The sequence below is a fragment of the Nomascus leucogenys genome, chromosome 14, assembly GCF_006542625.1.
Source record: "Nomascus leucogenys isolate Asia chromosome 14, Asia_NLE_v1, whole genome shotgun sequence".
Classification (NCBI taxonomy): Eukaryota; Metazoa; Chordata; class Mammalia; order Primates; family Hylobatidae; genus Nomascus; species Nomascus leucogenys.
The window spans coordinates 88,160,280-88,174,278 of NC_044394.1; the positions used below are offsets into that span (position 1 = coordinate 88,160,280).

At 53.0% G+C, this 13,999-nt stretch overlaps 1 protein-coding gene across 1 annotated transcript in view; it reads left to right on the top strand.

The window, feature by feature from the left end:
• Positions 1 to 13,999, top strand: part of DNAH17 (dynein axonemal heavy chain 17) — a 150,278-nt gene that overhangs the window by 39,620 nt on the left and 96,659 nt on the right. Inside the window, exons 20-25 of the mRNA XM_030827209.1 lie at positions 3,520 to 3,774; positions 5,737 to 5,906; positions 6,560 to 6,782; positions 9,315 to 9,431; positions 9,574 to 9,660; positions 11,113 to 11,265. Coding sequence (XP_030683069.1) covers positions 3,520 to 3,774; positions 5,737 to 5,906; positions 6,560 to 6,782; positions 9,315 to 9,431; positions 9,574 to 9,660; positions 11,113 to 11,265 — 1,005 coding nt within the window. The remainder of the gene's footprint in view (positions 1 to 3,519; positions 3,775 to 5,736; positions 5,907 to 6,559; positions 6,783 to 9,314; positions 9,432 to 9,573; positions 9,661 to 11,112; positions 11,266 to 13,999) is intronic.

Sequence of the window (13,999 nt, forward strand, 5' to 3'; positions counted from 1 at the left end):
GACAGAGTTTCACCATGTAGCCAGGATGGTCTCAATCTCCTGACCTCATGATCCACCCGCCTTGGCCTCCCAAAGTGCTGGGATTACAGGTGTGAGCCACTGTGCCTGGCCTCAGTCCTGTAATGTAAACACTGTGATTCTCCCAGTACTCAGGCAATTTGACAAACGTGCCTCCCGAATCGTCTCTTCTAAACGCATCAAACAAGACACATAGAGAGCCTGGCCAGGCTGTGGGGTAGGAAGGACAAAAGTCATGGGAAATTTAGCTCCCCGCTTAAGGGAGGTTGGAGATAGTGTGTCAAAGAATCTATTTGTATAGCAATACAAAAAAATCTGAAAAGACTTAAATGACCTAAATGTTTGTGGAAGAGGGGAGTGGCTTGACCAATTCTGGCCCAAACACAGATTCTGTGAATTGTCACAATGAACCAAGGATGGAAAGGTGTTGTGACAGGTTATTAGACATTTATCAAGTTACAGAACAATGTTTAGAACATGGTTTCATTTGCTTAAACAAGCAAAAATCTGGGTGAGTGCTTACCAGGATGGGAGGAAGGAGGGAGGGGAGAGGGATGTGGCTGCAGGCTTTTCCTCTCATGCATTTCTGCGTTGTTTGAATTGTAAAATAATGGACACGTATGATTTGTCATAACAAATATTTACAGCGAGATGAGCTGTCCTGTCCGGGAGGGAGGGATGTGCGTGTGCTCGTGTGTGTATACATGTGCTTGGATGCATATGTGCCCGTGTGCATATCTGCATGTGTGGCGGGGAGGCATGCATGTACAGAGGTGACGTGAGGACACGAGGGAACAGCTAACAACCTGAGAAGGTCAAGGACAGCTCCTGAGAGGAGTGGGCATGTGAACGGATTCTGGGAGGGTGGGAGGAGGTTTCCATGCTGAGAAGATGGCTGTGATTTTAGGCCCAAGTGCAGGCAGCAAGCTGTTCCAGAGTTGAGAATAGAATTTGCCCTAGTTACGCAGACTCTAGGTTAACACGTGTCCTCAGAATCAGTGTGTCCAGGGTGTGCCCCTCCCACTGTCCCCAAAGCAGGCTGCTCTTGGGCACCCACAGTTGCTGCAGACAGAGCTTCTCCACCCCGGGCTCTGCCAGCACACACACTCGGGCTGTCTTGCAAACACCCTGGGACACTCAGGCAGAACTTTCCAGAGCTGAAGGGCCTGTTGCCCAGGAGAAGGGTCCCTCAAAAGCCTGCTGGTCTAGCAGAGTCTTACCTGGTGCCAAGCTGTGGAAGACAATGAGAGGGTCAGTCACCTAGACCGCTGTGTCCCAGGGCCACTTCCCAGAGACCCAAGTACCCTAGCTTGGTGGCAGAGAGTACCCAAGGTATGCTTCCCATGGGTACCAGGGTGGCCAACCCAGAGGAGTTGGGGTCAGGACAAGGAGGAGACAGAACGTGGGCCCCAGGCTGCCACAGGGATCTAGAGAGCCGAGCTGCCCACAGGGGACACCAGCAAAGGGCAAAGACCCCAGGCAGCTGGCCTCACCTGCCTCTGGTATGCCAGGCTGCCCCCAGCCCAGCCCAGCCCAGCCCAACTGGAACTTGGATCCCACCTGGGGAGATCCAAAGGAGTGCAGGGGATGATCTCAGCTGGAGCGGTGGATGCCTGGAAGTTACCACACTGAAATCCAGAAGCACCTGCCTGTGCTCTGAACACTGCACTCCCCACCCTGAGCAGAAAAAGAGGCCGTGAGGAGGGGCGAGAGCCACATGTCAGGCACAGGCGAGCCCGTGACTGAATTCCGAAGAACACGCCAAATCTTTCCTGCAGCCACAAGGAGCTTCAGGCTTCTCTCCCCTGTGGCTTTTCATCCACAACTTACATGCAGGGTGGCCCGGCCCAGCCCTAGGGCCAACCTTCCCCTTCCATCCCTGCCGCACTGACTTCACCTCCTCAATTACTCTGTTTCCTTGTCCCACCCCTTACCAAGGAGGTCCCATAGACAAGATCCCCGTGCACATCTGGGCCCCGATGGGGCCTCTCTGCAGCTGTGATGTGGGCTCTGGGCTATAGGGGCCGTCTTCAGTTGTCTGGTACCTGACCCTGGGTGATTTAGGGCAGGGGAAATACTGGCTTGGTGTGAGAGTTAGGTAAAGGGGAGTGGTTGAGGGTCGGCTGCTTTGCATATGGAAGGCATGCCCCCAGCTGAGCCTTTTGCTATCTCAAAGAATTGCCTAGCCCTGAGAAGGGCAAGCTGTTCCTGGCCCATAAGGGTTTTTTATTTTATTTTTTTAAGACGTCAAAATTGGGCTGGGCGCATTAGCTCACGCCTGTAATCCTAACACTTTGGGAGGCTGAGGCAGGTGGATCACCTAAGGTCAGGAGTTTGAGACCAGCCTGACCAACATGGTGAAATCCTGCCTCTACTAAAAATGCAAAAAATTAGCCAGGCGTGGTGGCGGAAGCCTGTAGTCCCAGCTATTTGGGAGGCTGAGGCTGGAGAATCACTTGAACCCGGGAGACAGAGGTTGTAGTGAGCTGAGATTGGGCCACTGCACTCCGGCCTGGGTGACAGAGCGAAACTGTCTCAAAAAAAGATAGATGTCAAAATTTCATAAGATACAGACAATAAAAATGTGATTAATACACACACCCACCACCTTGGGATTCTCCAGTCCTGTATATAAGCCAAAGAGTTCTCTTTTTGCTTAACCAGTTTGGGTTGGGTTTTCTGTCACTGGCAACTAAAAAGATCCTGTCTAGCACTGGCCTCTCGTGCTCTCTGCTCTAGCCACTGACAGTAGACTCTTTTTAGTTCCCCTAACATGCTGCCTCCTCCCACCACAGGGCCTTTGCACAGGCTTTGCTGTTGCCAGGAAAGCCGCTTCTCTTGCTCCTTGTCTACCCATCCATCAGCTCTCAGACCAATGGTCATTTCCTCAGGGCCATTCCCTGACCTGCTCCCCATTTCACCTGAAGCAAGGGGGAGGGCGGAGATGCTTTTTTCTGTGATTCTTTGATGAGTGTCGGACCCCATTCCTGGGCTGTACTCTCCCTGCCTGTGTCCCCAGTATCTATGCCAGCATGTGATACACAAGCGAGGGCAAGCTTTTGAATGAATGAATCAATGTGTGTGTCATCTCAGGGTTCCCCAGACAAACGTCACACTTGGCATACCTTCCCATGGCAGAATATTGCAAATCGGCAAAGGTTCCTATTTCCCATGGTGAGAGCTTGGGCCAGGCACAGTGGCATGTGCCTGTGGTCCCAGCTAGTTGGGAGGCTGAGGCAGGAGGATCGCTTGAGCCCAGGAGTTCTGGGCTGTAGTGTGCTATGCACTAAGTTTGGCATCAATATGGTGACCTCCCAGGAGCGGGGGACCACCAGGTTGCCTACAGAGGGGTGAACTGGCCCAGGCTGGATACAGAGGTCATCATGAGAGATTGGAAGCTCTTTCGCCAACAGAGCCACTTCTCGAGGCCGAGAGGACAACACCTAAATTATGAACCAGGCAACATACCTCCCCTTTTTGCTGCTCCCCTGCCCCTTTCAGATGGACCTGGAAGATAACACAGACCTCATAGAGATGAGGGAGGAGGTGTCCAGCCTGGTCATCAATGCCATGAAGGAGGCCGAGGAGTACCAGGATTCCTTTGAGAGGTACTCCTACCTCTGGACGGACAACCTCCAGGAGTTTATGAAGAATTTCCTGATATATGGGTGCGCAGTCACCGTGGAGGACTTGGACACCCGGACAGATGACACCATCCCCAAGACACCACCCACCCTGGCTCAGTTCCAGGAGCAGGTGCGTGCAGACCTCACCCACCAGTCTCCTTGTCTCCAGAGTCTTCCAGGAGAGGGTCACCAGGCTTGCTTTAAAACTTGGGTGAATTGTTTGAAGATGCAGGTTACCAGGTAGGGCAAGGCAAACAGATCAGGAGGTGACCACCATTAGAAAGGCAGTTTGTTACTCACAGTCCCCAAGAAGGGGGCATAGCACACCACACAGGCATGCACCGGAGAGGATCGGGGTCACTTAGGAGGCAGGGGGAGCCGGGGGAAATGTGTGCAGTAAAGAGCCTTTATTGTGGCTTCCAGGGAAGGAACGGGCAGAGGCCACAGGCTTAGGGTTGGCAAGTTTGAATAATTTCAACAGGCTCTAGGCTATAGGGGCTGTCTGGTACCTGACCTCAGGGAGATGAGGGCTGAGGGCGAGTGGGTAGCAGCCCAGAAGGTAAAACCCTGTGAGAGCCCCCTCAAGGGGATGGTCGGAGGTGTGGGCTCTGGGTTGGCTCATTTGCATGTGAAACCACGCCCCCAGGTGAATTGTTTGTTGTCTCTCAAAATCGACTAGGCCTGGGAGGGGTCGTCCATGGGCAAGGCCCCAGATGTCAGAGCATGAAGAACACAGAAAATCACACCTGTCAGTAATAACCTCAAATGTAAATGGATTCAATTCCCCACTTAAAAGATACAGACTGTTTGAATGATTAAGGTGACCCCAATATATGCTGCTTACAAGAAACTCACTTCACCTGTAAAGACGGATTGAATACAAAAGGATAGAAAAAGAGATTCCACACAAACAGAAACCAAGAACAAGCAGGAATAACTATAGTTACATCAGATAAGGCAGACTTTATGTCGGCCGGGCACAGTGGCTCACTCCTGTAATCCCAGCACTTTGGGAGGCCGAGGTGGGTGGATCACGAGGTCAGGAAATCGAGACCATCCTGGCTAATATGGTGAAACCCCATCTCTACCGAAAATACAAAAAATTAGCTGGGTGTGGTGGCGGGCGCCTGTAGTCCCAGCTACTCGGGAGGCTGAGGCAGGAGAATGGTGTGAACCTGGGAGGCGGAGCTTGCAGTAAGCTGAGATTGCGCCACTGCACTCCAGCCTGGGCGACAGAGTGAGACTCCGTCTCAAAAAAAAAAAAAAAAAAGGCAGACTTTATGTCAAAAAGAGTGAAACGAGACCAAGAAGGTCACTATATAACGATGAAAGGATCAACTCAGCAAGAGGATTAAACAATTCTACATATCTATGCACCCAGCACCGGAGCACCCAGATATATAAAGCAAACAGTAGTAGACCTAAAGGAAGAGAGAGACCCCAATACAGTAACAGGGATTTCAACACCCTACTCTCAGCATTGGACAGATCATCTAGACGGAAAATCAACAAACATTGGAGTTAAACTGCACTTTAGACCACAGGGACCAACAGACAGCTGCAGAACACTTTATCCAACAGCTGCAGACAGAATGCAGAAAATAAGAAAACATAGTTAATGCACAAACCTCTAGCTCTATTCCCAACGCACAGTGAGAAAGAGGGCCCCATGGGTAAGGGTGACCCATGCCCAGGGGTACATTCTGTAGCACAGGGTTGGGGCAGTGGGAGGAGTGACAGAGGCCTCAGGTCGTAAATCAGCACCAAGAAGGAGGAGCTAGGGGTGCCCTTTAGGAGCCCGTGACCTGATTCACCTCTTAAAGCTTCTGTCCTACCCAGCTTCAGAAGTCCTGCTACCATGACCCGTTCTGCCCCTTTCTGATGGACTGGCACCTTCTGGGGCTGGAAGGAACAATAACTTGAAATGAGGGCCCCCGTGTGCCCCGCATTGCCCTTTGCTGACCCCGGCCCCACAGTGGCCGGCAGGTGAGCAGCGCAGGTGCAGTGCGGGAAGGCCCTGGACTGAGGCCCTGTGCTGACGCCCCACCAGGCTTGCAGGCTATGACAGGCCGCTAGTGGCCATGTTTTCCAGATCGACTCCTACGAGAAGCTGTACGAGGAGGTGTCCAAGTACGAGAACACCAAGGTGTTCCACGGCTGGCTGCGGTGCGACTGCCGCCCCTTCAAGCAGGCCCTGCTCAGCACGATCCGGCGCTGGGGCTTCATGTTGAAGCAGCACCTGAGCAACCACGTCACCAACAGGTGGGTGTCCACCCGTGTTCTTGGGGAGCCCAAGGAATGTGCAGAGCACCGGAGAGTGGCCCTCCACTTGAGTGGGTGGCATTTGTCAGGTGCCTCCTCTGGAGTAGCAGGGGGTGGAGGCTGGGCTTCAAGGCCAACTGCCCCACCAAGCATGAGCAGAAAGGTGTCACCGGGTTGCAAGCAAACATTATCCCTCCTCCAACCCCGGTGTACCGAGCACCTGCTCTTTCCGGGTGCCAGATGTGGAGGAAACCTGAAGTCTGGCAGAGAAGGCTGGCACTGAACAAACAGACAGGCAGCCGTGGAATTATAGGCGGCCGTCAGGGCCATGATGGGCACAGTGCCAGGAGAGAGCATTGCCTGGCTGAATTCCATCCGGGAGGCTAGTGAAGGCCTCTCTGGGATGTGGCCGTAGCCTGGGACTCGAGGATGGGCTTGAGCTAAGTTGAGCTGAGGCTTGGGGTGCTGTCCGGGCAGGGGCTGAGTGAGCTGGAGGGATCCAAGGTGGGCAGGGGCACTCCCTTCCCAGCTGGGGCCTTCAGTGATGGCCAGTCGACCTCACCGTGGTGGTCCCCCTCTGATGGGGCTCCATACCATCAAGGGTGGGCTCAAGGGGGACTGGGCCCATCACAAATGGTCCCCTTGTCCCTTAGCCTGGCTGACCTGGAAGCCTTCATGAAAGTTGCCAGAATGGGCTTGACCAAGCCCCTCAAGGAGGGGGACTATGACGGGCTGGTGGAGGTGATGGGGCACCTGATGAAGGTCAAGGAGAGGCAAGCAGCCACCGACAACATGTTCGAGCCCCTGAAGCAAACCATCGAGCTGCTCAAGACCTACGGGGAGGAGATGCCGGAGGAGGTCCACCTGAAGCTGCAGGTATGTGGGGGGGTGGGCGTGGCTGCGTCCAGGTGAGCAGGGAGAAGGCTGTGGGAGGCACCACCAAAGGAAGAGCCAGCCCAGCCACGACCATGGACCAGCCCATCACACACAACCACGGGGGACGCTGCGGGCTGGATCCCCTCTGGACATCGGATCCCCATGGAACAGGGAGGCACAGGGAGGAGGTTTCTGGGGGACAGGAGACTCTGGGGACTGCCTCCACAGTGAGGCCAGTGCTCCCTCCATTCCATTGGTGTTTTGTTGGATTAAAAATGCCTTCATTGTAATCCCAGCCCTTTGGGAGGCCAAGGCAGGCAGATTGCCTAGGCTCAAGAGTTTGAGACCAGCCTGAGCAACATGGGTGAAAGCCCGTCTCTACAAAAATACAAAAAATTAGACAGCCGTGGCTGGCTAGTGTAGTCTCAGCTACTCAGGAGGCTGAGGCAGGAGAATTGCTTGAACCTGGGAGGCAGAGGTTGCAGTGAGCTGAGATCGTGCCACTGCACTCCAGCCTGGGTGGCAAAGAGAGATTCTGTCTCAAAAAAAAAAAAAAAAAAAATACAAAATGCCTTTATGTCCCACGTCTCCTCTTGAGTGCCTGGTGGGAGTGCCTGGTGGAGGTGTGTGCCAGGATGGTGGAGAGAGAACAAGGTCAGGGGGACCCTGGGGAGGGATTAGGCAGCTGAAGGGGGTGGGGCTGGCAGCTGCGTTTGCACAGCACTTGACAGTGAATTCAGAGAACTTCAGCTGTCAGCATGGAGGGGTGTGTGCAGGCTGGGTGAGGGTGGAAGGATGGAGAGGGTGTGTCCTAGAGCTGTGACCCAGCCATGTCTAGGTGTGGCCACCGAGGAGACCCTGCTCCCTCCTCTCTTGAGTCTGGCCTGGAGTTTCCTTCTCCTCCCAGCCCGTCCACCTCTCCTCCCTCCCTCTCCCCTTCTCTGTCCAGCCACAGACAGGGCCCACTCCCCTGTCTTATGCAACAGCCAGTGCCCAAGACCCCACAGCCCTGGGGGTGACAAGAGGGAGGGGTCCCGGCCTGGGCAACACAGGAAAACCCTGTCTCTACAAAAAATTTTAAAAATTAGCCGGGCATGGTGGCGCACACCTGTAGTCCCAGCTACTCAGGAGGTGGGAGGATCAGTTGAGCACAGGAAGTCAAGGCTTCAGCGATCTATGATTGTACCACTGAACTCCAGCCTGGGTGACAAAGCCAAGACCCTGTGTCAAAAGAAAAAAAAGGACCGAGCAGGGTCTCAGCGGTCCCACCCCAGGGTGCTCCAAGCCACACACAAGGCAACTGGGGGAGTAAAAATGCAGACAGAAACCACAGAGCCAGCCACCATAGAAGAAATAGAGAAATCTTCACTGTGGGCAAAAAGTTCATGGGCTGGGATTTTTTTTTTTTCTTTAAAATATTTTATGGCCTGGTGTGGTGGCTCATGTCTGTAATTTCAGCAATTTGGGAGGCCGAGGTGGGCAGATTACTTGAGCCAAGGAGTTCGAGTTCAAGACCAGCCTGGGCAACATGGCAAAATCCCAACTCTACTAAAAATTTAAAAATTAGCCAGGCATGGTGGCAGGCGTCTGCAATCCTAGCTGCTCGGGAGGTTGAGGCATGAGAATCACTTAAACCCAGAAGGCGGAGGTTGCAGTGAGCCAAGATCGCACCACTGCACTCCAGCCTCAGCAATAGAGTGAGACTCTGTCTCAAAAATGAATAAATAATAATTATTTACAACTATAGTATTTACCCAAGTGTGGGGAACTTGGGAAATACAAAAATTCATCTGATTGTTGCAGCCATTCTGGAAATGACAACATTACAACCTGGAGAAGAGCTTCACAGTCCCCGGGGGCAGGACTGCGGTGGAGGGATAGGAAGGGAATTCCTCTGTTGTAATGGACAATCCGTATCTTGATTGTGGCGGTGTTTGCACAAATCTATATGTGGGATAAAATTGCATGGGAGACCACACACACACACACACACACACACACACACACACACAAATGGATTCAGGCTTAAAAACATGAAAGGTGAGTACATTCTCTGGTCTAGTTAACAGAGACACCAATGTCGATGTCCTACTTCGCCATTAAGGAGGCTGGTTTTTGTTTTTGTTTTTGTTTTTTTTGAGACAGGGTCCCGCTCTTTCACCCAGGCTGGAGTGCGGTGGTACAATCTTGGCTCACTGTAGCGTCTGCCTTCTGAGTTCAAGTGATCATTCCAGCTCAGCTTCCTGAGTAGCTGGGACTACAGGCCCATGCCATCACGCCCAGCTACAATTTTTTTGTATTTTTTGTAGAGATGGGGGGGGTCTCACTTTGTTGCCCAGGCTGGTCTCGAACTCCTGGGCTCAAGTGATCCTTCCACCTCAGCTTGCCAAAGTGCTGAGATTACAGGTGTGAGCCACCGCGCCAGCCCGTGCACTGTTTTTGCAGCTTCTTACGAGTCTCTAATTATTTCACAATAGAAGGTTTAAGAAAAGAAACGAGAAAGGAGCCCTCCTCTGCCTTTGCTTCCCGCAGGAGCTGCCAGAGCACTGGACAAATACCAAGAAACTGGCCATTCAGGTGAAGCAGAACGTGGCACCACTCCAGGCCAACGAGGTCAGCATCCTGCGGCGGAAATGCCAGCAATTCGAGGTATTGTACCTGGGGCAGGGCGGCCGGATTTCCGGGGAGCAGCGTGGGGCTCACACAGGGTCCTGTGGCATACAGGGTGGGGCCACCCTCGGGGCAGGTGGCTGCCCCGTGACCCTCTGTACCCTGCACTCTTCTCTCGCAGCTCAAGCAGCATGAGTTCAGGGAGAGGTTCAGGCGCGAGGCCCCGTTCTCCTTCAGAGACCCCAACCCCTACAAGTCCCTCAATAAGGTATTTTTACTCAAGGGTGAGATCAGGGGGTAAGTCTGGGAACCCCACTGCTTTCTTTTCTCAAGTTATTCTTTCAAGTCCAGAAACGTGGTCTCTGCGGGACTGACCTTGGGGCCATACATGAGTGCTCTTATGTGTACGCGTGCGCATATGTGTGCGAGCACATGCAAGGGTGTGTATGTGAACATGCAAACCGAGCAGCCCCCAGAACACAGGGTGTCCCCTCTGTGTCTCGCAGCTCAGAGCATGGCTCCAGGCCCATGGCTCAGGCCCCTTAACACTCTGTGTGACCCACAGTCCCTTAGCCTGGCTCCGCCCCCTAATCCCCACTCTGTTCACATTCAGCAGCTTCCTGTCCCCTGGGTTTAACATTCGCCTGCCATCCCTCCCTGCCTCCTGCCTCTCCTGACCCACCACATCGGGCAGCAGCCAGGCTTCACTCCTGTTCCCACTGTCCAAGTTCATGGTCACGTCCAGTGCACAAATTCGCACAGCCCTGGACCTGGCAGCCAACTCAAGCTCAAGCTCAAAAGCCCCTTGTGGGCAGGAGCGTGTGGGGTGCTCAGGGCCCAGGGGGATCCTTGTCAGTTCCTCTTTGCTCCCAGTACAGTACCCAGGTACTGCTGGGCTGGCCCCACTTGCACCTCCGCCTCACAGGCTCTAGCAAATGTGAACCCCAGGGTCCTCAGGGTTGCCCCCCTCTTCCCCTCCCTGAGCTTCGGCTCTTTGGCCTCCAGCTCCAATCCGACCCTCCCTCATGGCCGTTTCCTCATGTCACATTACTCAAGCCACGATGGAGATGCAGCCACTCTCTCCCTAGGGCCCCGGGCTGGGTTTTCTGGAAAGATGGGGTGAGGGGTGCCCCATTCCCATCCAAGGGGAGCTGTGGAGCTCCAGCTGGTGACCAGAGCAGGCAGTCCCTGCGTGTCCCTGTGTGTGCACAAGCTCTGAGCCCACCTTTGCCACAGCCTGCCTGTTACGTGTCCACACAAACACACCCAGTAACACCAGGTGCTACGACAGCCAACTCTTAGTCACGGGATTTGAGAGGACACTGGGGATTTTTCCCCTTTGCTTATCTGAATTCTCATTTTCAAAGCATTACTGAAGTCATTTTTAACACGATAAAAATATAATATGAAAGTTGAAGAAATGCTGGGAAATCAGGAACTCCTAGGAGGAAATGAGGCACTTGTACCATGCCCATTGGGAGTCAGTCCCCACGCTGGGGTGGGTGGAGCTCACCCGCCCTCCCCTGCAGGCAGGACCCAGGAGGCCTTGGGGGATGGAGGGCTCTGTCTTCCCTCCGGGTGGGACACTGTTGTATTGACACCTCCTCCCAGAAGATTTATCAGGGAGGGCACACTGGAGAGATGGGCAGAACGCTGGGAAGTGGGGTGAGGCGACGCTGAGGGTAGGCAGCCCTACTGACAGCCCCCTCACCGCCCCTAGCAACAGAAGAGCATCTCGGCCATGGAAGGCATCATGGACGCGCTGTCCAAGTCCGGGGGCCTGTTCGAGGTCACCGTCCCAGACTACAAGCAGCTCAAGGCCTGCCACCGGGAGGTCCGCCTGCTGAAGGAGCTCTGGGACGTGATTGTCGTGGTGAGTGCAGGGCACGCCACGCGGGTGGAGCCTGGGGTTCTGCACGGAGCTGCCCCCCGCAACAAGAGGGCAGGCTCCGTGCACCGTTTCCTTGTAAGAATATGACAACAAGGTTTGTGGTGCTGGGTGGAGGCATCCAAAGGGCCCCGAGATCGCAAGGTGGGGTCCCTCCCCTAAAGCAGATATGTTCACCTCTCTCTGTACGTGGGTGGGGGCTCACTTTCACCTGCCCCCTCTCTTTTTTCTCTCCCTTCGTCTTTTTCCTCCTCCTCTTCCTCCTCCTCCCATTCTGTCTCACATCTCACCTGTTTTAAAGAAATTTTTTTAAGTGAGGAATACCGCTTAGTCTGTTCATGGTGCTCTAACAAAACCCCATAAATTGAGTGGCTCATAAACAACAGACATTTTATTCCTCACCGTTCTGGAGGCTGGGAAGTCCACGATCAAGGCAGATGTAATGTCTGGTGAGCACGCACTTTGTGGCTCATAGACAGCACGCTCTCACTGCATCCTCACATAGTGGAAGCGGGGTGGGTGGGGGGTGAGAAATCTCTCCAGGGTCCGTTTTATAAGAGCATGAATCAGGCCGGGTGTGGTGGCTCATGCCTGTAATCCCAGCACTTTGGGAGGCCGAGGCGGGTGGATCACCCGAGGTCAGAAGTTCGAGAACAGCCTGGCCAACATGATGAAACCCTGTCTCTACAAAAAATACGAAAATTAACTGGGCATGGTGGCGTGCATCTGTAATCCCAGCTACTTGGGAAGCTGAGGTAGAAGAATTGCTTGAACCTGGGAGGCAGAGGTTGCAGTGTGCCAAGATCGTGCCACTGCACTCCAGCCTGGGTGACAGAGTGAGACTCCATCTCAAAAAATAAACACATAAATAAGAGTACAAATCGCATTCCTGAGGGCCACGCCCCAATGACCTCATCGCCTCCCAAAGGCCCTGCCTCCTAATACAAGCTAAGGATTTCAACAGGAATTTTGGGGGGAATATTCAGACCATCAGAGGCTCAATCTATGAGAAAGATTTTGTGGTTTCATCTGTATTTCCTACTGACTAATGATGCCAGCATATTTTCTTTTTTATAAAGTATTTTTATTTATTTTTGAGACAAGGTCCTGCTCTGTCGCCCAGGCTGGGGTGCAGTGGCACGATCTCGGCTGACTGCAACTTCTGCCTCCTGGGCTCAAGCAATCCTTCTGCCTCAGCCTCGCAAGTAACTGGGACTACAGGCTTGTGCCCCTATGCCTAGCTAATCTTGACACTTCTCTGTAGAGATGGAATCTCGCTGTGTTGCCCAGGCTGGTCTCGAACTTCTGGGCTCAAGCAATCCGTCCATCTCAGCCTTCGAAAGTGCTGGTATTACAGGCGTCAGCCGCCAGTATCTTCTCATGGGCTTATCTGACATCCGTATATCCTCCTTGGTGAACTGCATATTCATGTCTTTTGTCCATTTTCTAGTTGACTTTTTTTTTTTCTAATTGACTTTTTTTACGTTTTTTTAATCTAGTTATTTATATAAAGTCCCTTGTAAAAATAAAACACAATAAAAACAAACTGAAAAGGAGGGGCAGGGTAAAATTGAAAAAGGAGGCTGGGCACGGTGGCTCACGCCTGTAATCGCAGCACTTTGGGAGGCCAAGGCAGGTGGGTCACCTGAAGCCAGGAGTTCAAGACCAGCCTGGCCAACATGGTGAAACCCCGTCTCTACTAAAAATACAAAAATTAGTTGGGCATGGTGGCAGGTGCGTGTAATCTCAGCTACTTGGGGGGCGGAGGTTGCAGTGAGCCAAGATCTCGCCATTACACTCCAGCCTGGGGGACAGAGTGAGACTCCGTCTCAAATAAATAGATAAGAAAAAGGAGGCTGGGTGTAGTGGCTCATGCCTATAATCCCAGCACTTTGGGAGGCCGAGGCAGGTGGATCACTTGAGTTCAGGAGTTCAAGACCAGCCTGGGAAACATAGCAAGACCCCTGTTTCTACTAAAAATACAAAGAAATTAGCTGGGTGTGGTGGTGTGCACTTGTGATCCCAGCTACTCAGGAGGCTGAGGTGGGAGGATCACTTGAGCCCAGGAGGTGGAGGCTACAGTGAGCTATGATGGTGCCACTGCACTCCAGCCTGTGCTACAAGAGTGAGACCCTATCTCAAAGGAAAAAAAGGAAGAATTTAATGCTTTTTCTCAGTCTCCTCTTTACCAAAAGAGCTTCTAGCTTTTCCACCACTTTTTCGGCTTTATTGTTTTTGCCCTGTCCTTTCTTTTGTCTCTCTTCGATGTCTTTTTTGCATTCTCTGAACTTGGGAATTTCCATGCATGCTCAGCGTTCAGTAAGCGGCCGGCCAGCAGCTCTGGCCTGGGCGCTCGTGGGTGAAGTCGGCGTGGGTGTTGCAGACCCAGGCACGGTGGCTGCCTGCGTTGGGCTTCAGCTCCATCATGGGTATGACTTAGGGGCTGGCAGATCTTCAGGGTCTGGTCCCTCCTGATGAAGCCCCTTTCTCCTTGTGCTTCAGGAACTTGACGTTGCCAGTGCCTCCGCCCTTCCATTCCGGAAGATTGTTCCCTGAAACAGATCAGAATAGTTTCACTCACATTTTAAAAATTCCCTCTTCCTCTTCCTCTAGCATTTTAATTTCTTGCTCAGGAATAGAAACCATTGGCTCATACTGAGGGTCCTGGTTGGACTTGTCTGCATTCTCAGTGGAGGTATTGTGGTTCTCGTGAGCGTCC